At 49.2% G+C, this 22,458-nt stretch overlaps 2 protein-coding genes across 12 annotated transcripts in view; one reads left to right on the forward strand and one right to left on the reverse strand.

Annotated features, from left to right (window-relative positions):
• Positions 1-1,040: 1,040 nt before the first annotated feature.
• Positions 1,041-6,742, forward strand: LOC122363867 (NADH dehydrogenase [ubiquinone] 1 alpha subcomplex subunit 9, mitochondrial-like). Its single transcript, XM_043333667.1, has 7 exons — positions 1,041-1,470; positions 2,920-3,143; positions 3,451-3,633; positions 3,927-4,171; positions 4,466-4,627; positions 4,994-5,180; positions 6,454-6,742. Exons 1-7 carry the CDS (start codon positions 1,380-1,382, stop codon positions 6,625-6,627), a joined length of 1,266 nt encoding a protein of 421 aa, XP_043189602.1. The 5' UTR covers positions 1,041-1,379; the 3' UTR covers positions 6,628-6,742.
• Positions 6,743-6,934: 192 nt separating this feature from the next.
• LOC122363833 (WD repeat-containing protein 70-like) overlaps positions 6,935-22,458 on the reverse strand; it is a 32,173-nt gene continuing 16,649 nt past the window's right edge. For all 11 annotated transcript variants that reach the window (XM_043333659.1, XM_043333651.1, XM_043333631.1 and 8 more), the window contains exons 9-13: positions 8,819-8,957; positions 8,354-8,500; positions 8,007-8,157; positions 7,584-7,752; positions 6,935-7,245 (exon numbers count right to left, since the gene is read on the reverse strand). In XM_043333659.1, the coding sequence (XP_043189594.1) occupies positions 7,173-7,245; positions 7,584-7,752; positions 8,007-8,157; positions 8,354-8,500; positions 8,819-8,957 (679 nt within the window). In that variant the 3' untranslated portion in view covers positions 6,935-7,172. The remainder of the gene's footprint in view (positions 7,246-7,583; positions 7,753-8,006; positions 8,158-8,353; positions 8,501-8,818; positions 8,958-22,458) is intronic.

A 22,458-nucleotide genomic window follows, 5' to 3' on the forward strand; every position in this document is an offset into this window, starting at 1 on the left:
AGGCTCTCGGAATTCTCTGAAACTCGGAAACTCCCACTTAATAACTCTTTGAAACTCCCTCAAATGTCGGTAAGCCTAGCGTAGACCAAGAGTTTTCCGGTGGAGCTGCCAATTCGGCTGCGTCCGGGGATGGAGTTTACCGAGTATAACGCGCGGAGTGTCAGCCAGCCCTCACCAGCTGCCGCGATCCATGATCGGCAGTAGCGGCGGAACATCCTCTGCCGACTTTAGGTCGGCAAGTCGGGGCACTGCCGACTTTAGGTCCCATTCTTTCCATGCAACGCCCATAGGGCTAATGTTAAAATGCCAAAATCAAAAGGGGGCACGGTGCCCCGGTGCCCTCCCCGTTCCGCCGCCTATGATGATCGGTTGACTGACATTCGTCGTTATGGAACGGAATTGGAAAAGTATGATCATGAATGAAATCTGAATGAGGATGATATAGATTCCGCGAGGATAAAAAGACGAATGCGAGCCCAGACGGCTGCCGAGTGCCGATCCTCTAGAGGCCCCAAGACCTTTTGCTTTCCTCTTTTTGTTGCTAAAGCAAACTTTTGTCGCTAACGTAAACTGCTTCGTTTTCTTTCTTTGTATTTATATACTAATAGTCAGGGGCGCGGGAACTACTTTCTGACTGGGGGGCACACCATAATAGAGATCAACCTAGGGTACCCACAAATCTAGTTTTCTCACCGGTTTTAGGCCACTTATTTTTCACTCCTCGGCTTTTTCAACAAAAAAGAAAACATCTGCCAAAAAAGTGTGGTATTCCGTCTCAAAGCTGTGGGGGCACCGCCCCCACGGCCCAAGAGTTGGGGGGGCAAGCTGCCCCCACTGCCCCCCGGCTCCCGCGCCTATGCTAATAGTCACCGCATTTCTTTGCTATGAAAACGATTGAAATCTGAGGAGCTTTTGGAACAAAGATAATTAGAACAAGTACACGACCCGCAGCGTCCAAGACCATCTTTCTGACACCGCCTATGATAATATCCGATCCGCTTCATATTCGGAATAGAGCATATCTATGGAAGAGAAGCATTGACCCCAAAAGGGGACCGAAACAGAAAAAGAATGCATCCAATGCATCATTTTATCTTCATGAGCTAAGAGCTAATATGAAACCTTGATTAGCCTTATTGCAACGCTTCACCTCGTTCTGATTACGTATATCGGGATACTGCATTTAGTGGGTTAAATTTCTTAGTTTTGCAGTGATTTGGACGAGGATTAAGATTAGACATTCAAAACTATGAATTTTTTTCTTGCTTCTTTCAGCAAGTATTTTATCTTTGTGTTAAATTTACAATTCAAAGCAGATATTGCTCAATATTTGATCAAATCTGATGATGTCATCAAACCTTTCATGACCAATTATTGTGATGTTAAATTTTCACTTCGTCTGTAAGCGGCAGATGCTGCGCGCCGCTATGGCGGTCTCACTGCTGAAAAATTCATCTGGACTATTAGGTGGTAAGTGACAGATGTTCTTTTTCAATATAAATAAATAACAAAATATTGATTATTTAACTGAGTAATATTCGTGCATGAAACTCATCGATTTTGTCGGTATTTTGTGCTTATGTTCTGCGTCACTTTCGTCTTTTTCGTATGTTGACGTAGATCGTCGAAGGTTACAGGCTATTTCTCTACATTTAAGCACCACCTGCATCTCCTATCCTCAATTTAGATCTAAATGCTCAATTCTTAAGTCAAAAAGACGTCCAACATCAATTAAGGTTATGGGGTTTGCCTATATTTCCTGGGTGAAGTGAATGGAAGGGTTTATGGTTTCCGAACTAAATGAATTGAAATAAGGAAGAAAAATATGCAAATATTTAAATTTGACCACATCTCTTTTGTTGATGCTTAATTGATAATATATTTTCTAAATTAAGATAAAGATCAGATTGGTGTACTAGGCAGTAGGTATCCACATTCCACAATGTGACTGGTGGTGTTCGTAAGTCACAAGTATTGTGGTATGTGCTATGTTGGTTTCATGAGTGAAAAGGTTTTTTTGTAGTGTAGCCATTCAGATGCTGTTTCCTTTCAGCATGGCAGGTGAAATAGTTGTTACTCTCACTCATCTGTTAGGGCTTCATTATTCTAAACAGTGGGTAAAGGCGATTTAAGTGTCAGTCAGTGATTAAGGTGAAATTCAAGCACTTCACTTTATCAATGTTAAAAGGTGTTCATTTGCTCAGTTCATTTGCTAACATCTATCAATAGAAGTAGGTATATGGGACACTGTTAAAGAGCACCAAGTGTGCCATTGGAACAATGACTGCATTGAGATGGGTAGATCACAAAAAATGATAGATGCTTCATTTTGTATGCATACAGTATTGCTAGACATAAGGTAGAAAGCAATCCATATGCAACCTATGAACTATCCCCATGCTACTTTGCATTTGTCCTAAAATTCACATGTGTAAGTCGTAATGACCTGGGATCTATTGGATCAATACCTGTAACATGTATGATGTAACCTTGATGTATCAACTACTGTGATAAAGTCATGCTTTTACACGAAAACATTTAAATAAATAGGTAAATGATAGATTGATAGGATAATCATCATATTCATATACTTTTCAAAAGAACTTAAACAGTTTTTCCTGCTATGCTCAATTAATTAGCTCACTGAAGCTCATGTGTAGTTCAATACTGCCACAAACTTGATGTGTAGGTGTATGCAATGTAGGTAGACAATCAACAGAACGTCATGGCACGCTTAATGCTCACAGTTTTGTTGTTCATTGGTTGTATGAGCTATACAGAGTTCATTCATATTGCCCTTATTTCAAGATATGTAGGCTACAATATAAATGTAGTTAGGTGTCCTATGTTTGCTGATTTGTTAGTGCAATGAGCAACCTTCTCCTAGAATAACCACGCTCCTCGGTCGCTGTGCGACAGTGAGCCGCGGTGCGCTCTCGGCGGCTGTGCGGCCCGCCTCCACGGGCGGAGTCAATGTGGCGCAGGCCGGCGAGGTGGAGGTGCTGCCCTCCACGCGGCTGACAGACCTGCCGCGCGGCCGCGGCGGACGCTCCAGCTTCTCGGGCCAGGTGGTGACCGTGTTCGGCGGCACCGGCTTCCTCGGACGCTATGTCGTCAACCGGCTCGGCAAGACCGGCTCCCAGGTCAGCGCGGCCACCGGTGGAGCGATCAGGGAGGGATGCTATGGAAGAAGGGGGACGGGGTTAGTTTTTTTTTGGGGGGGGGGGGGATTTGAACTTCATGTAAGTCGTAGTAGAACAACAGGACTTAACGACTTAACTTGTTCCTTGCTTCAAATATCTGTGTTGATACTTTCAGCATGGTATTATCTCAGGCCACCAATTTCGATTGTTGATATTGGCGACCGAGCTGCGCGCCTTTACTAATGCCTAGTAAGCTACCTCTACGACTGTTATGCGTCTGAGCCCTTGACCGCGCTGCCCCCGTCAGATCGTGGCCACCTACCGGGGCGACGACTACGATGTGCGCCACCTGAAGCTGGCTGGCGACCTGGGCCAGGTGGTGTTCTGCCACTATAGTCTCAAGGACATGGACTCGATCCGCAAGGCCGTCCGACACTCCAACATCGTCATCAACCTGGTCGGGCGCGACTTCAACACCTGGAACTTCAAGGTGGGCAAGGGAGTATAGGGGAGAGCATGCCAAGCTCCAGTTAGCCCGGTATATGGTGCGGCCTCTTCGGCGGCAGCGACGTGTCGTGTTGTTCAGTTCCACATGGGAGGTTCCAAAATATTGAATTACCCGCGGATACAGCATACTGCATAGGCGCACGAAATGTAGGTTTGTTCAAATTCCATATCAGAACACCGTTTCCTTCACTTCTTTTATTTTACCATTTAGAGCTGTACGCTGTGTAATGCACGCCCACCATGACCACTCCAACACCTCAAAACCTTCCCCATCAGTTCGACGACGTCAACAACGTCGGTGCACGCGCCATCGCGCGGGCGTGTCGCGAGGCCGGCGTCAAGACGCTGGTGCACTTCTCGGCGCTGAACGCCGCCGAGAACCCCGAGGGCCACGTGCTGAAGGGCGGCTCGCAGTTCCTGAAGAGCAAGTGGCGCGGCGAGATGGCCGTGCGGGAGGAGTTCCCCGACGCGGTGGTGTTCCGGCCGGCCGATATGTTTGGTCAGGAGGACCGCTTCACTAGGTGGGTGGGGAAAGGGAGGGTCTGGCGTGGGTTTGTGTGTGTGTGTGGGGGGGGGGGGGGCAGATTGGAGCATGGAGCAAGTGTAAGAATAAGGATAGGGCGGGGAGAGAGGGGGGAGTTGGCAGAGAGTTGCGGGTTGCGAAGCCGCTGCCAGCTGGTCAGCTTATTTGACAGGACGTGTTCGTTCCCGACTGAAGTAGCTCACGCTCGCTTTGGACTAGGGGATGGAACCGTACGTCGACCACCGCGTAGTCGTCTGCCCAGCCCCTGACGTGCGCCCATGCCCCGCTGCAGGTACTTTGTTAGCCTGACCCGGCACCAGGGTAAGTGGATGCCGCTCTACCGGAAGGGCGAGCACACCATCAAGCAGCCCGTGTTCGTGGGAGACGTGGCGCGCGCCGTGGAGAAGGCCATCCGCAGCCCCGACTCGGCCGGGGAGACCTACGAGGCGCTCGGGTGAGTCGGTCTAACGGGTGACAGGGGGCTGTGAGAGTTGGGGGGGGGGGGGAGCGCTCTGTCGTTTTTGTGGGGGGGGGGGGAGTGAGTGACCTGTAATCTTACGCAGTCGTCTGTTTGCGGAATCCTCAGACACGCGATAGAACTCGACGAACCTTGCTTCTTACGTAAGTCTGGACTTTCTTACTTAGCGCCGAGCAAGTCAGAGACTATATGACCAATGGTCACTGGATGTTCTAAACTTTAGGCAAGAAATTATGTAATCACTGCAAATGACAATGGTAAATTAGGCCAATAACCCTCCCTATCCTCAACAGCTCACCCTTAGTGAGACTACCTACCTATTGAACGTTTAACCCCCCGCAGTCCGCGCCGGTACCAGCTCAGCGAGCTGGTCGACTGGTTCCACCGCGTCATTCGCAAGAAGAGCGACTGGGGCTACATGCGCTACGACATGAAGTGGGACCCGTTCCTGATGCTGCGCGCGCGCGCCAACGAGATGATCTGCCCCAGCTGGCCGATCGGCACCTTCGTGCCGGATAAGGTGGAACGGGTGAGTACCAGACGGAGGGGTGGAGTGGCGGGCAGTGTATCGTAGGGTGGCGGGTCCCGACGGGCATATGCGGCCTGAATGGATGGACCATGGTTGCTGCAGAAGCCTATTAGCTGCATGACTCAGTTGATGCGAGATTATGCCGGTGTGTGGTGATAAAGGGCACGCTGTTTTTATCATCCGTCATTCCGAAATGACCTACTATGCAGTGCGTGCTGCTTTAACCCTATTAGTGGCAGGCTCCTGGCTACCCCCTATTAGTGGCAGGGGGGGGGGGGGGGCTGTTTACGACCCCCCCTTGATATCTCGAGATCTAGCGGGCCGATTTTCAAAATTCAAACGGCATTCGATTTCGCTCAACGTGATCTACATTTCTAAAAAATAAAAATTAAAAAATTTCAATAGGGGGGGTAGAGGGGGGTAAAAACGGGCAAATTGCAGATACATTTTAGACTGTTTATCACGGCCAGGTTTCTGAACCAATCTTAACGCAACTTTTGCCGATCGATAGAGAATGAACCAGGAATTCACATGGATCCTAAAAATATGCATTTTCAAAAATCATAGGCGGATACAGATCATTGAGATTGGGGGTACACAAAAAGTATAGTAAATAAGGTTTTTGTTGGTACTATTTCTAAAAAGGGTGGTAATGGTCTTGTTATGTTATAATTTTCTTATGAGAGAACGACTAAAATTGTATTGGTAATGCATAGGCGGTGTCAGGGCACCTATGTTGGGAGGTAAAACATAACCCCCCTTTTTGGACGCCTGGATCCGCCTATTATAGCAAAAACGTGTCAAAAGAGGATGCACAATAACTGTATATGTTATCACATGATACCTTTTATTCACTGTTCGTAAAACTGGTGCAGCATCGTGATCTTCGCCCAAATGACTCGCTTCACGAATAGGACCCCCCAATTCCCAGTGCTCTGGAGCCGCCCCTGGTAAAGTTATGAACTTGAAATTTTCAGGGAATGTGCCCAATTTAGTTTTAGGAAAAGTCAGAAAATTTCAGCATCGTAGCTTCAGCGGTTTCGGAGATATTCCCGAAAAACCTGAGGGGTGGATAAAAACAACCCCCCCCTGCCACTAATAGGGTTAAGGCCCACGGCATTCTTAGTGAATGTTCAGAGGGTGCTGAAATCCCATCCACTGTCATCAGTCACCAACGTCGGTGACACATTCCTCCCTCGCTCAGTCTCGCCGGTACCACAGCCAACCGCCCCGTCCGCCGCGCTCCCTGTTCATCCCCTCCCCACTCCCACAGGAATGTGTGACTGACCAGCCGACCGGGGCGCCCACCCTCTCGGATCTCGGCGTGCCGCTCACCACCATGGAGGAGCGCATCATGTGGGAGCTGAAGCCGTTCAAGGCGGGCGCCTACTACGAGGAGCAGCTGGACGAGTTTGAGAAGCCGGCGCCGCCCCGCGTCGCCGTGTGATAGTGTCTCAGAGTGTCTGAGTGAACTGCCGGGGTTCGGGTGACAGCGCCGGGCGGAACCGAGACCCGACCGGGTAGAATGTGATGAGATAATGTGAATATATTGTAAATAGGACGATGATGGGTTTGGTGAGGGAGGAGTTCGTGGGAGTGGCGACGAAAGCAACAGGAACCAGCGGTTATTGGAGTGGGAGCCAAGGGCCTTGAATGCGATTTTTTGCCTATGCACTCGCTTACGTGCCGTAAAATATGCACGACGAACTGCACAACCTGACGATTCGGCCGACTGATAATGCGAACTCTCCGTGTCGGTCATATCCAACGCCGTTTATTGGCGCATTTTGTCACAATAACAGCACCCATTGCTGGTACGGGGGCGCACTCTTACAAGAGAAGCCACCCACCAAATAACATACAAAGGCAGATGAAATGATCACATGGCGCATATCCATCATACAACACTGACGGACCTCTGTCACACACAAACGCGTGACGTAGATGTGATGTGAATGAAAACAACATGAAAGCAGTGATGCGGACTGGAGCTCACGTCTTTCTTTTCTTGGAATCTGGCTCGTCCGAGTTTTCCACGGGTTGAAAAATCTGCTTTGGCTGCGTCCTGTCAACACAGAACAATTGGTAAATAGCACGAATCGACACCAAACACAACAAATCCTGAAACGGCGGTATCGACCTGCAGAATATGGTCCTCGCTATGCTTCCCTCCGCATATCTTACTGCCACACCACAGCGTTATAGAAACACTGACGACGGAAAGCGCAGACCGAATTCGCGGCAGGCTGAGTGATTCGAAGTCATCTGCCGCCGCCGTCTATCGATTCGTAGCCACTTCTATCCAAAGCCAAATACGTCTCTCATCCGCCTAATTAGTGCGCACACACACCCTTCCATTCCATCCCTTCCATTCCATTCCAACCTTTCCTTCCATTGACTCACTTGGCGTACGCAGGGGTCACCCAGTAGGGGTTCTCGGCCGCCTCCTTGGCGTGTTTCAGCAGCGCCTCGCGCGGGTCGCCCTCCTCCCGTTTCTTGGCCTCCACTCCGAGCGTACGCATAATATAGGAGGCCATCGTGGAGCCGCCAACGGCCACCCGACCGCCCGTGCCTGGCGGCGAGAGATGAACGGTTAGGGTTGGGCACAAATAGAACCATTGTTTGTATATCCATTACTGTACGATGTCGAAGAAATAGTCAAAACAAACCTCAAAGGAAAATGATAGATCGGGCATTAAGAAGTATGTCAATTTTAAATTCTTTTCACGCCAAAAGGGAGGAGAACGAGCAAGCTGAGTGTAAGTTTGTGGGCACACGCAGTTAAAGCACTCAGAAGACAAGCACAGCGTCATCCGCTGTACTGACCTGACTTTCCCTGCGGCAGATCGGGCCGGCGCGACTTCTTGGGGTCCTGTCGCGCCTTCTCGGCCTGTTTGTGTGTGGATCGCGCCCTCGGCTCGCGGAACATGGGCAGCGCGTGCGGCGTGATCACCTGGGTGTTCATCACCACGTCCATCTGTGAACAGCGGGGGTTACAGTTACCATGGTAACGGTCGCAATTCGACGTAGATAGGTACAGCGAACTCCAAATTAAGGTTATTATTTATCACCAAAAGCAGCCTTCAACAGGAACCAATGACAACAGGAACCAATGAGGAACCAACAGGAACCAATGACAACCCAAGTCCACCCCTCCTAGTCTCCCACCGTACCTGTTTGGATTTGCTCTTCTTCTTGCCTGCACAGAGCAGGGCGCCCCGGTGCGACTTGTCCGGGTCGTAGAGCACCTTACACACACCGCTGCCGCAGCCCAGCAGCAGCTGGTTGATCCGCGGGTGCCACACCGCGCGGATCACGTGCTGAGGGGGGAGGTAAGGCGTCAACACATTATTCATGGTGTTCGCAATAGTCTAAAGTGGGGCGAAAACGAAAGAGCGACCTAACTCTTGAGACATCAAGAAGTGTCTTGTCATGTGAGCTGCAGAAGATCCTTGCAACATTTTAAATGCCACATTTACCCGGTAAAAAAACTAAATCATAAAATATTGAGCCTCGATGCGGTCAATTACCTTTAGTCGGATTATCAACTTTACAAGTTTCATTTACTCTTCATATGCACATCAATCCTAAAACATCGGTTGAAATAAGTCACCCCAAGTCGTGCGCCCCGAACTCACGCCCTCCGCGACCGGCAGCTGGGCGACCTTCTCGAAGGTGCTCCTCAGGAAGAAGTGCAGCTGCCCGAGGGTCTCCCCGCGCTCCAGGGAGGTGCCCGTCACCACCAGCTGGTCGTTCGGACTGAACAAACAGTCGGTCCTGCGGCAGACAGCGCAGGAAGCTTATCAGTATGTGGCAAAGAACGGGATAGTCTAAACTGAGCATGCAAACTGAACTAAGCATCAGTGTGTAATGAGAAATATTAATCCTTCCTCCAAACAAAAATAGTACGTTTGCAGCGCCGACACAACGCAAACTACGTTTAAAATAGTTACATAAAACGCTTAATAGCAGAATGACTAGCACTCTTAACAACAAATACGCCATACGCCAGCCTATCGCAATCATGAAACTGCCTGTTCTGCCGTCGGGAGGAAAAAAGCCGTATCTGGGGCACTTTTTCGAATTGAAAATTGTTCAGGAGAGGCAAAAACGCGTTTTTTGTTATAAAATTCGTTAACTTTGCTCAATAACGAAACAAAACATACTGCAGTGATCGGAAAGAAATTTTACATCCAATGAAAGTGGTTATAAAAGGGAAATTATTTTAACCTAAAAACAAAAGGCGAAAAACTTTTTTGCTTCCAATTCAACCCCGAGTTTGCGGAATCTTTCTTTCACGAAAAAAGCCGTATCGTGGAAGAAAGCCGCATCGTACGCGACACCTGAGCAATACTGTCATGCAAAAAGCCGTACCTATGTCTGATACATTGGTTAACCGATCGGGAATAAAGCCGTATCGCCATTTTTGTTTAATCATATTGTCGTCAAAAAGCAGCATCATCGGTGCATTTGTATTGACAGCGTATTGGTTCATAAAAGTACTAAACCAGTATAACGCCTTTTGGGGCGACTAACGGAGCGAGCGAGAGGGTGGGCCTTGCACGTGCGAAATTGCGAGGGGGGTACCTCCGACTGACTTGTGCATGGCATCCTACTAACCGGTCTCTAGCGATGTGCCAAATTTGGGCACAATCGGCCCAGCCGTTCTCGAGATCTGGAAGCGGCACCCTGCACGTGCGCACGTGCAAAATGGGTCCCAACTGACTTGTGCACGGCACCCTACTAACCGGTCCCTAACTGTGTACCAAATTTGAGGGTAATTGGTCCAGCCGTTCTCGAGATCTGGAAACGACCCCTGCACGTGCGCACGTGCAGCAGCGCCCCAACTCTAGCACATGGATATGCAGTGCCTAGTGGGTGCCTACCTACATGCCAACTTTCAGCGCAATCGGCCTAGTAGTTACCGAGATATTGCAACAATTACAAAACGGACACCTCTTCGTTTTGAACGTGGCACGTGCATAAGGGGTCACCCACATGCATCAGGAATAGTCCAATACTTGGTAGAAGGAATGAAGCTACCCTACAAAAATTACCGTGTGTAAATCGGTCAAGTGGCTGCTGAGATATAAGCCTCGCAAAAGCGTGACCACGGCCGGCCGGCCGGCCGGCAGGCCGGCAGGCCGCTCATACTCAGAAATTTCCGTTAATCTAAATTTCCGTTAAATCTAAGGAAAGACTACGCTCGCTTCGCTCGCTCCGTAATCAGTTCCGCTACTAGTTCCGTTCCACTGCTTCAGCTCTTAAGTATGGATACGTATTTAATTGAACGTTCGATACAAAAACAAACATGATACCCATTTTAAACTACATCATCCATGCATAATCGCATTATTGTCGTAACTTTAGGCTCTTGGATTCTGATTGCGCAGGGTGCCATCAAAAGACAGCTTGACCAACCGACCAGAGACGTAGCCAAGGGGGGGGGGGCACAGGGGCCATGCCCCCCTCTAAAGGCGAAAAATAAAATAAAACTTAAGAAAAAATAACCACAGCTGCACCACACCCCAAGAGATAGTGGGCCAAATCCGAGGAGTTTTCCTTTTCTGGAGGGGCACGACACTAGGCCGCGACCTGTGGCCCCTCCCTGAGCAAAATCCTGGCTACGTGCCTGCAACCGACAAGGGGAATCACGAATGCTGTCTTTGTACGGTGCTTCAATTTTCGATTACACCGGACTCCAGAGTTAATTCTGAGCCACCGATATATTCGGAGAGATGAGTGTGCCGGTCTGCCGCTGCGCCGGAGCCACGGCGACAATGTCGAGAGAACCGAGATAGTGTAGTTTCCCATCGTCGATCTGCAGACCTCAAAGCACTTCAAGGGGGCAAGAGACGGTGAGTGGGAATGTTGCTGATTAGCTGGACACAAGGTTCCCGGAAAAGGGACGCTGTTAACCCGCGACCTGGTGGGGGGGGGGGCTATTTTTTGCCCCCCCCCCCCCCTCCAGACTTTTCGATATATCTCCAGAACCGCTGCGCCGATCGTCACCAAACTTTCAGTACCCTCCCGGACATCAATTTTACACATTGTGACCAAAAATTTTTCCAAAGGCTATGATAGGTTGGCCGGAAATGACGTCAGAGTGTCGTCATGTTCTGCCGTTTTCGACCCAAAAAAGGGTTTAGCAGGAAGAGCTGTCAGGCCTATAGCTTTGCAAATACAGAAAAATGATAAAGACATAAAAGGTGTAGAATCCACAGGGCTACAAAACTGCTATCTCGGATTTTTGAAATTTTTGGATTTTGACCCCCAAAAATCAAAAAATAATTTTTTTGGATATAATAATCGAAAAATCCAAAAAGTTTTTTGAATTTCGCAAAGACCGGAATATATGTATGTGATAGTCTTTACCGCCTTCCATCCACATACCAAAATTGAGATTGATACCTCTCTTTTTGGCGAAGTTATAGCGAAAAAACTGTTCAAAATTGATGACGTCAAATTTTCAAACTCAATTTTTAGCAATTCTAGACCCGGTAGCGCAAAACAAAGACCACCATTATACTCCCAGTGACGAGCTGCATCGAATCAATACCCATTTTATGCAAAACTATCAACTTTAAAATTTGACCTTTTTGGCCTGACCTTGACCTGACCTTGACCTGAAATTCACCAGAAGGTGACCTAAGCCGTTCCTGATGGTCTTATAACCAACACCATTGAGTTGGAAATGAAAAATTGGCCATAAAACATGCATCACACAACCTTAGTAAAGTTGGGCTCATGTGACCTGACCTGTGACCCTTGGTGACCTGACCTGTGACCTGACCTGGTATTGTCAGTGACCTCTAATAGCAACATATCTACTAGGCAACTGACGCCCTATCGCTGATTCTCGACAAAATGCGTTTTCCTCGGTGTTATAGCGCATTCCCTAGAAGACCCGTGAACGGTGAAACATTTCATCTTTGACCTGACCTGTGACGTCATCGGTGACTCCGAGGTTAATGAAATTTGGTTTCCTTCGACAAATTTGACAGGCCTTTCGAACGCCGTTTGAATTTTGCGGATTCGTCCAGCAGTTTCGGAGATACGAGGGGGGGGGCAAAAAATAGCCCCCCCCCCCACACCAGGTCGCGTTATAAACAGACCCCACCAGGGCGCGGGTTAAGTCACGTGGTGTGCAGCTACAAGCACAGAACCGCCCGGCTCCTGAACCAAAATAGAGGATGGTGTAAGAACTTCAGGAATTTCCCTAAAGAAACTGCATCCACAAAGCCTGTGCGAAACATCTAGGGCGACAGCACTGTGCCGCGGCTGAGGATGTAAGCAAATGCCGCCTCATTGTCGGGGATCGCTAGACTGCTGAGAGCTCCACACGTCTGCGGGAACGCCCTTTAGAGGGCGCACCCTCAAAAGGCCCCCCAATGTGCACTCGTATTCACAGGGCTCTGATTATAGCGCCTACTGCAACAGAGCAGAGGGCTATTAAGTACGCCTTGCTGCATCCTCCACCGGCCACAGCTGTGCTGGTAGGCTCTGGACACTGCTGCCCGTAGAATATGACAATGTTGGGCTTGTGTGGGTGCTACAAGGTAGCCTATATTTCCAATATGATTGAGCATCATGGTATGAGGGAGCCGGAAAGAAGACGGTAAAGACTAAAGTCATTGACCAGGAATGGAAGTGACAGGGGATGACGTCCCAAAGACACATGGGCGTGGTTACGGAGCGAGCGAAGCGAGCGTAGTCTTTCCTTAGATTAACGGAAATTTCTGAGTATGAGCGGCCGGCCGGCCGGCCGCGCGGACGCTTTTGCGAGGCTTATATCTCAGCAACCACTCGACCGATTAACATGCGGTATTTTTTGTAGGGTAGCTTCATTCCTTCTACCAAGTATTGGACTATTCCCGATGCATGTGGGTGACCCCTTATGCACGTGCCACGTGCAAAACGAAGAGGTGTCAGTTTTGCAATGGGGTTGGGAACTCGATTTTTTAAGAATGCATGAAAATGATCAAACTATTTTCACAGAATTTATGGTGCATACCATTGCCTCATAAAATCAATATGCTGAGAGAAATGGGGGAAGAAAGATAGGAAACTTGTTTTGAAAAGTTCTTGAAAAAAGATGCTCTTGATGCTGTTACGTCACATGTCACCTTCTGCGGTTGACAAATAATGGCGCATCTGGCGCACCACAGATTACATGTTATATCAATGGGTGAAAGATGTTGTTTGTTTCACTCTGTCATTCGCGCTGTTTTTAGCTTTAAATTATGCTAAATCATTCACGGATGTAGGTTCAGTGTCAAAAATTGATGCTCTGCCGTGTACTGTTCCCATTTAACATCAAGCGCGTGGTAAACATTTTGTGTACCTCGAATTTTCAAATGAAAAACATATGGTGAATCGGAAGATGCTGAAGAGCAAAAGCTCTTTCTAATACGTATTTGGCATAATTTACAATTAAACTGTTAACCTTTCTCTTATCTTATTAATAATTTATTTGTTCTTTTTTTATGAAAATAACTTAAGGCGTTGAGAACCGAGGTAATTTCTATCTACCGTGCCTTAACTTACCAGCAACAGCAATCTATCTACGCTCTACGGTGGCAAGGGAGACTGTGAAAGAAGCGTAAGATGGATTCTAAACAATTCTTTTGTGATATACTGAAGGGCAAAGTGCAGAGAAGAGCGTACAAGTCCTGTTTTGTGCCAGGCTGTTGCAGTAGCACTTATGAAACTCCGAAAACGATCTTCGTTCATGTCCCGAACAACATTACCCTGAGGAGATGATCGTCTGCAATAGCAGGAAGAGCTGATGCAAGTACTTTGAAATCCACTATCAAGTCGGTGCTATTGTTGTAATGATCACTGTGAGGTGAGATATTTTGTGCAAGGGCTGAGTGTAATGCCCAGGAGATGACCTCCATTCGCCCCCTGACCGGTCAGGGTTATAAAATTTGAGTGGATGGCGGTCCGTTTGGGGTTCAGATGTCAATTGTATTTTGCTTCTGTCAAACAATACATGTTATGCTGGCAGCGAATGTGTGTAACGTCGGTTTTCGAAACAGAAGTTAGAAATGTAACGGCAGAGTGCTTGCTGGTCTCATCGTAAGTATTGTAAGCGTTGTAAGCAAAAGCATTGTCAATATTGTAAGTATTGTGAGCATTGATGTATGGTAGATATCACCTCACATGATCTCGGCTCAGATAACCCTCCCCGGTGTCCCTGTCAGTAAATGGCACCTGGATCATTACAGATAAGATAATTTGTCATAATTCTTAAAGAATTGGGTGGTTTTGACTCGTTTACTCGAGGTGCAGGTCGCATTTCAATGCTTTTCCATAGGCTTGCAATGTAAAGGTCACGACTCTGACCTAACCTCAGGTCACAGATAAAAAATTCTGAGATATACAAACGACACATACTGCAGGTACTGTTTTGAAGACTTGATGAGAGGAAATAACTTCGTGAAAAACTCAAGCTCTGACGTGTTTGCAAACTTTTCTGAGGTGGGGTCAACAAACCCGCTCTGGTTACCTGACCTGACCTGACCCGGCATTTTTTTTTTTTGCTGAGATGTGCGCAATGAGCATTTAGGAAAAGTCACCAAATATGAGCTGAATGTCTCGCGGCGCTTGGCAATTGTACAAGAAAATCCTGAAAGGCCTCCCCGTCCGAAATAGGATTAATGTGTATATGAAGAGTTGCAGATGCCAAACATACCCAGATCTAAGACTGCAGTTCCCAGCGCCACTGCAACGTTTTTAAAACAAACATACATAGGACATACAAACATGTTTATTTGCATCTGTTTTGGATAATAGCAACTCATGGCGCCATCACCCGCGATAACTGTTAGGATTTGAGATATATTTTTATTTAGGCCATTAGTTTGGCTGTAATGTTTATTAATATTAGATGAGCGGAGTTTGGTAGTTTTTTATTTAACTTGTGGTATGTTGATTCGGCGGGTTGTTCAAACCTTTCAAATGTAAGGACCTTATTGAACTCAACCCTACCCCTACACTACCCTTCATACGACTGGACGCTTTCCAAGCCCACAAGCATCACGACGCCGAGATGGAATGTAGCCGGGAAATCACCCTCGCCATCTGCTCTAGAGCTAATCGTGTGGGGCGGCGTGTGGGGCGCCGCTTAGCCTATGGGGGTGCACTTCTAGTGGATGGGGGACGGGGGTGCACCTGCACCCCTTTCATATGGAAAGTTACTTCCCTGATTACAGCTCCCCGTATTGCACCTAATCAGGGAACGGCCAGCAAACGAAGGAACTATTTCTGGATGACAGGCGAATAACCGCTCACGCAAGGAGCGGAGCTCCGCCCCGTCCAAAGTGGCCAACAAAGCAGAGACAGAGGCAGCATCACATCTTCAATCAAAGAACTGGTTTCTGGCTTGGTAGATGAGCTCCATCTTTGCATCCGAGTCGGTGCTGTCAGGAATCAGCTGGTCTAATGGAGTGAGAGTAGTGAGACGACTAGCTATTGTATCAGAGCTGCCTGGTCTTCGTAGCATTTGCACCGATTCTTCTCGATCGGACTCTGAATTCTGTCCCTCCTGCGTATTACTTGAGGCATTGCTATGTAGCTAAGTCTTTGGCAGAGTTTTTGTTCGTTCATTGGGGTTTACGGGCGCGTCGACTGCGGTGGTCATTTTGCGCCCATAACGCTGTACTGGTAAAGCGGATATGTCAACAGAGAACTGACGAAATGAAGAAGACTAGAACTACTTGAGATACGTTATACTAGTAAAACGAGTATATCACAGGAAAACTGATGGATTGAATATAAGAAAAGATGCTGCCGGATAAAACCCAGGGTGAGTCATCACCCAGCAGGTGGCGAATGGTGGTGCCTGGGGCAATGCGGCCGAGGCAGCGTGTCCGGTTTGGTTCGAGGTGCGGGCAACTTAAGAGAATGTGAGTGACTGTGAGCGGCACGGCACAATGGCTACATGTTGGTTGATCATCTCCACGGAGGAGATAGCCATGCGTTGCATATGTATGCCCTATCCGCAGTCTGCAGAGGACCACTTCATGGTGTCTTTTGCCTTGAAAGCAGGACTGCCAGGGCTCCAGAGTAGGTTTCACCTTTCGTAGCTTCTCGGATCCATGGAGACGCCACTCTGTCTGCCAGCTAAACGTCGTAAAAGATCGAACGGCTGGGTAAAAATCGCGAGCCGGCAGAGGCAAACGACGGAGGCAGGGGGCCGCGGCCGCGCGTCTTGCGGCCGCGTCGGCAAGCTCGTTGCCTCTTATCCCCACATGGCTCGGTATCCAGCAGAACTGGATGAATTTACCTGCTCGTTCCACCGACGTAAGACGAGATAAAATGTCTTGTACTATCGGGTTGTCTGGATTAAAACTCCGTAAAGATAAGAGGCTGCTAAGGGAGTCTGACAAGATCAGATAGCAGGAGCTGTCAGACACCTCGATAAAACACAAAGCCTTCTCAATCGCAACGAGCTCGGAAGAAAAAACAGAGGCAGAAGTTGGCAAAGAGAATGTGCGTGTGTCATGACCAGTCACAAAAGCGCAGCCGACACCATGTTCTGTTTTCGAGCCGTCTGTAAAAACCGAGGTAAAACCATCATATGAGGCAATGTGTTCCAGCGCCCGTGCTCGTAGTGTGCATGGCGGCTGATCGTCCTTCCTGATGTCTGTCAGTAAAAGATCGATTCGTGGATACGCATTTCTCCAGGGCGGCGAGGGCGCGCTCCACGTGCGCCTCACGCCGCGAAGAGAAATGTTTGCTTTTGAGAAGAGAGCTTGCATACGTCCACCGAAGGAAGTCGATCGACCAGCCACTCTGTCAGACCGACTGATCTCTCGCGAGAAGACATACGGGTATGCCGGGTGCGAGGGAAATTGACGAAGTTTTAAAACATACCGCATGCCCAACATCTGGCGACGGAGAGATAACGGTGGCTCGTGAGCCTCAGCCAGAACGCTGCTTGTTGGCGAAGTACGGAAAGCACCCGTAGCAACGCGAAGTGAGGCATGATGAATGGTGTCAAGCATTTTCTTACGCGACTCGCTGGCGCTGTCATAAATGAAACTTGCGTAGTCGAGCTTTGAACGTACCAGAGAGCGGTAAAGTAAAAGCAAGGTTCGTCGGTCAGCTCCATACGACGTACGTGATACACATTTTAAAATATTTAGAGTTTTAAAACATCTCTCACGAAGAGTTTGAAAATGCTCGTTGTACGTCAGACGTCTGTCCAAAACAACACCAAGAAACTTTGCAACCGGCTGCGTGGGGATATTTCGCCCGTAGAGGCGGATTCCAAGATCAGGATCGTGGCAGCGGCGGCGGCAAAAGTGAACAGCCACAGTCTTTGAAGTTGAGAACTTAAGGCCATTATCCTTGCTCCACTTTTCTAAACGCGTCACAGCGAGCTGAAGTTGTCGTGACGTGTGCCGCGCACTTGAGGCGGAGAACCATACCGCCAAATCGTCGACAAAAAGGGATCTCCCTATAGCCGTTGGGAGTCTGTCGCCAATGTCATTAATCATGATAGCAAAAAGTGCCACACTCAAGACGCCTCCCTGTGGAATACCATTCTCCTGAAGGTGGGAGCTGGACAAGTGGTTTCCAACCCTGACACGAAAGGTGCGATAAGATAAAAAGTTGCAAATGAAAAAGCCCATACAGCCACGGATACCATAGCTGAGAAGCTTCCTCAAGATGATCTGCCGTAAAACTGTGTCGTAAGCAGCCTCAATATCAAAAAAGATAGCCCCAAGGTGTTTCTTTTCGGTAAAAGCGGTCCTCACTTCGGTGTCAAGAGCTAAGATATGGTCAACTGAACTGCGGTGTTTCCTGAAACCACACTGCGCGTCCGTAAAAATGTCGTTATGTTCCAGAAACCAACTCAAGCGAGCATTCACCATCTTCTCCATCAACTTGCAAAGAGCAGAGGTCAATGAGATAGGACGGTAGTGAAGTGGGTCAAGTCCCGACTTGCCAGGCTTTAAAATGGGGATCACCGTGGCCTCTTGCCATGCTGCAGGAAACAAACCGCTCTCCCATAGCGAGTTAAATATCGCTAACAGTGTTTCCAGGGCGATAGAAGGAAGGCGCTTCAACATGGAGTTGTGAATGGCGTCTGGGCCCTCGGCGACACTTCGAAGCGAGGATATGGCGTGTTTCAGTTCAGTCATTGTAAAAGGCTCGTTATATTCTATATGTTCGTCAGTGGAAAAATCCGCCAAGCCAAGCTGGGGTCGGGCTCGCCCTAGTGCGGGCTGCGAGGGAGCGTCACCCCGGCAGCGCTCTGAGAGTGTTCTAGCTATAGCCTCCGCGACATCAAAAGGATGTATTATATCAGAGTTGTTCACCCTCAGAGTCGGAAGTGGAGAAGAGCTGAGCCGACCCGAGATGCGCTTTATGCGTGACCACACCTGGCTCGTCGGAGTAAACCGGTTTAAAGAATTAACGTAGGTGCGCCATGATCTGACCTTTGCCTCTTTGATTGTGCGTCGTGCAAAAGCCCGCGCTTTTTTGAAAGCGATGAGGTTCTCCATGGTGCTGTTTCGGTTAAACTGCTTGAAGGCGCGTTTCCGTGCTCGGATTGCGTTCCTACACTCTTCCGTCCACCAAGGGACGGGAGTGCGGTGGGGCTGTCCTGATGTCTTAGGGATGCACGCTTCGGCGGAGCTTAAAAGTAAAGACGTAAAAGCTTCCGCCGATGGAATACAGCCGTCGGCACTGGACAACGAGGTTTCCATCAAAACGGAAAACTCGGCCCAGTCGGCTTTATGCAGGTTCCACCGTTGTGGGCGCTTCCCCAGTGTCGGGGTATCCTGGTACGCAATCCACACCGGAAAGTGGTCACTGCCGAGTGGGTCGTCATGTACCGACCAAGTAAAGAGGTGAGCTAGAAGCGGACTTGCCAAACTCAGGTCAAGCGCCGATGTTTGGCCGGAAGGCAGAGTAAAATGGGTTCGCTGCCCTGTATTTAAAATACAAAGCGACTCATCGCAAATAAAACTTTCTAAGGCACGACCACGTGGGCCGATGTGATCACATCCCCATACCGTGCTATGAGCGTTGAAGTCGCCCACCACAAGGACTGGTGCCGGGAGCTCACAGAGAAGGTGGCGCAGTTCTGCCTCCGGGAAAGCTGTACCAGGAGGGAGGTACAGCGAACAGACTGTGACTTCCCGGCGGTATAGGTGCACTCTCACAGCTACTGCTTGCAGAGGAGAGTTCAGTAGGAGCGGTGTGACTGGCAGACTGTGGTGCACTGCTATGAGGACACCACCATGTGCTATAGTGTCCGAATGCAGGTCCCTGCGGAAGACGGCATAGCCCCTGATGGTGCAAGTCATAGTTGGCGCCAGCTTGGTCTCCTGGAGACAGATTATGAAGGGGTTGCGCCCACGTATGACCGATTGCAAGTCCTGGAAGTTTGGTTTTAAACCTCTACAATTCCACTGCAGGATAAAATGTGCTATAGCTGTAGTTTTGAGCGCTTAGGTAAGCGAAAGGTGTCTAAAACTGTAGACTTTAGCTTGTGTTAAAAGAGGGCGAGGACTTAAAAACGCTCCTCGCCGCCGGGGCCCAGGCTACCACCAAAGACCACCTTTGGACGGCCCTCGCGGAGCCTTCCATCGGCAGACCTAGGACGGCCGGTAGCTCCCGGTTGAAACTTCAGCCGCGAGCGGGGGCTACCGTCGTTTGTCGGCGATAGCTCCCACGGAAGTGTGCGCTTCGTGGGGCGGCCTGGGGCGCACTGTAGGCCGGCAGCCCGAAAAAGCGCTAGAAATTCCCCCAAACTGACTGTCCGCAATATGAACAAAATAGGTATCATTTAATCCCAAATTGATCGAAGAATACGATTCCGATGCCATTTTTGCCCTAAGGTCGAAATTGAGGTGGTCAGTTGTCACCAAACACAAGACTATTTAGACTCGCTAGTGGCCACCACATTTGCCGATTTTAATGCTAATCTTTAGTTGATATTTATTAGTTGACCAGTTGTCGTTTTGAACGCAATTTTCTGTCAGACTAGTTCAGGGCACTGTTGTTCACTGTACCAACAACATTCTTACATATTGCATCGCATTTCTGCAACATAAGCTAGCTTCTTGCAAGCAGCTGCAAGACCTAAAAAAAAAATCATATCTAAATTTTTAAATAGACTTTTAAAAAAAACGTTATTTCGAGCAGCTAAAAATAAACATCTTACACTAGCCGCTGATTACTCATCTTTCGTTCCATATAGGTGCTTTGCTGCTTTTCCCTGCTACTTTTCGAGATATGCGCCAGTAAACCACATGATGTAGGGGCAATTGTCAGCTCGCCGCTCTACTGAATGCCCGGCGCTCTTTATAGCGCTGGAAGTTGTGAAAAACTAAGGCTTATAATCTGAATAAAATATATGTCCCTGAGCTCAGAATTGATCAACGCACACAATGCTGTCAAAATTTTTGGGCCAAACTAAAAAAATCAGTCATTATTAACCCCCAAACACAAGTAAGTGATAATCAACAACAACTTGCTCTTAAGTTAGACTTTTTGAGAAATGTTATTTCGAGCCGCTAAAAATGACCGTGCCATACAAACCACTAATCATCTTTCTGTCATGCCCTACTCGCAATTTTTGCTAATGCCTGCTACTCTTCGAGGTCACGTGACATCACCATTAAAAGTAAATGGGGAGATAAGGAAACTGTTGTTTTTGCGCATGGAATGATCTCAAACTATCTCAAGCACACGGAATCGTGATTTCATGCACTCCTTGCAAGATCCGATGCTTTACTTTTGCATTTTTGACCTTCCGTGACGTCATTTATGACGTCACTACGGTCATAGGAGTTTCTTGTCAATAACTCATGATCAAATTGAGCCAGAGACTCGGGAAAGCCACCAATGGACTCGGGAAGACCTCCCGAATCGAATGATATGCGACATGACCTCTTTCGACCAACTTCGTGACCTGAGGATGCTGACCTGACCTTGACCTGAGGTCAACACCTTAAGTTGACCTCACCCGAACAAAAAGTATACCATTCGACGCGCCTGAGCCAGGCAAACACGATGGTGCCAAAATCGCTGCTCTGCGACCATTTTATGCGAAATTATTTACCAAAAACCAAACCCTACCTTGGGCTTTTTGACCTCACCTCAGAGGTTACCGGTTGACATGGGACCTTGAAATCGGGTATCAATCGTTCCGTCTTGAAACGGCGCACACGCTTGTTTTTTCCGCGAGGCTCTAGCTCCATTAGGGGCGAAACGGCGAAAAGGGGTCGTACCAACCCTCCCCCCTCGGCCGGCCGAGGGGGTGGGGGGTCCGACAACAGGTCCGGCGAGGGTTAAGCAGCCCCACTTCGTTTTTAGCATGTTTGCTTGTCGCTGAGATCAACAACTCAATCACAAATAATTTCTAGCACTTTTCCGGGCCCCCGGCCCAGTGTGGGGCGGGCGGCGGCCCCGCCGGTCTCGGTTCCGAAGGTGGCGTGCACGGAGGAGGCCGAGACCCCGACACCTCGCCCGTGGAGGGCGCCGGAGGGGCACCGGAGGGACGCTGTGAGGGGGGCAGTGGGGGCGGTGGGAACGGAGGAAGTGGAGGGGGTGGTGGGGGAGGTGGGGGAGGTGGGGGCGGAGGTGGAGGAGGCGGAGGTGGAGGAGGCGGAGGTGGAGGAGGGGGCGGAGGAGTAGGGGGAGGTCCCAGCAGAGGCGACGGGGCTGCCCCCGGGGCATCAGAGCCTCTATGGGCCGAAGACACTCGACGCTCCTCAAGAGCCTGGGCAATCCGGCGTTCCCGTCTGGCGTCCTGCTCTAACCGTTCCTCCTGACCGCGGCGCAGCGCAGCCATCACTGCAGTCTCCCTTGGCGGGGGTCGGTGCACTTCAGCAGACGTGCCCGGGGCCCGCTCAGCGGAACGCAGTGGCGAGACCGGGCCCCGGCGACGACCCCGGGCGAGGGTCCACTCCTCCTCCTGCTTCCTGCTTGGTGACGTCTGTGTGGCGGTGCACGACGACGCTTTAGAGGGCTCCTGTTGAACTGATGAGTTGCTGTGACTGTTGGCATCTGGGACAAAACAAAAGCCGAATGACTTCAGAATCGCTATTAACTGACCGATGCTGTTGTTGGCATCAGTTTCAGTGGGGCAGCGCTGTCTAGAACCGTTGGCCACACTAGCATAAGACCGCTTGGGATGGAGGGCAGCAAAGCGGTCTCGGGCCTGACGAAATGACAGCCTTTCGGTGACCTTCAGGGACATTATTTCTTTTTCTCTCTGGAAGGCCGGGCATCGCCCATCAAACGAGGAATGTGG

Source organism: Amphibalanus amphitrite, unplaced genomic scaffold, assembly GCF_019059575.1.
Source record: "Amphibalanus amphitrite isolate SeventyFive unplaced genomic scaffold, NRLGWU_Aamphi_draft 000026F_arrow, whole genome shotgun sequence".
Taxonomy (NCBI): domain Eukaryota; kingdom Metazoa; phylum Arthropoda; class Thecostraca; order Balanomorpha; family Balanidae; genus Amphibalanus; species Amphibalanus amphitrite.

Coding starts and splice junctions, on each gene's coding strand:
- LOC122363867 (XM_043333667.1), top strand. CDS start 1,380: ATGTTAAATTTTCACTTCGTCTGTAAGCGGCAGATGCTGCGCGCCGCT. Junction 1,471..2,919: donor TTCATCTGGACTATTAGGTG/GTAAGTGACAGA, acceptor GCTGTGCGACAG/TGAGCCGCGGTGCGCTCTCG. Junction 4,628..4,993: donor GAGACCTACGAGGCGCTCGG/GTGAGTCGGTCT, acceptor AACCCCCCGCAG/TCCGCGCCGGTACCAGCTCA.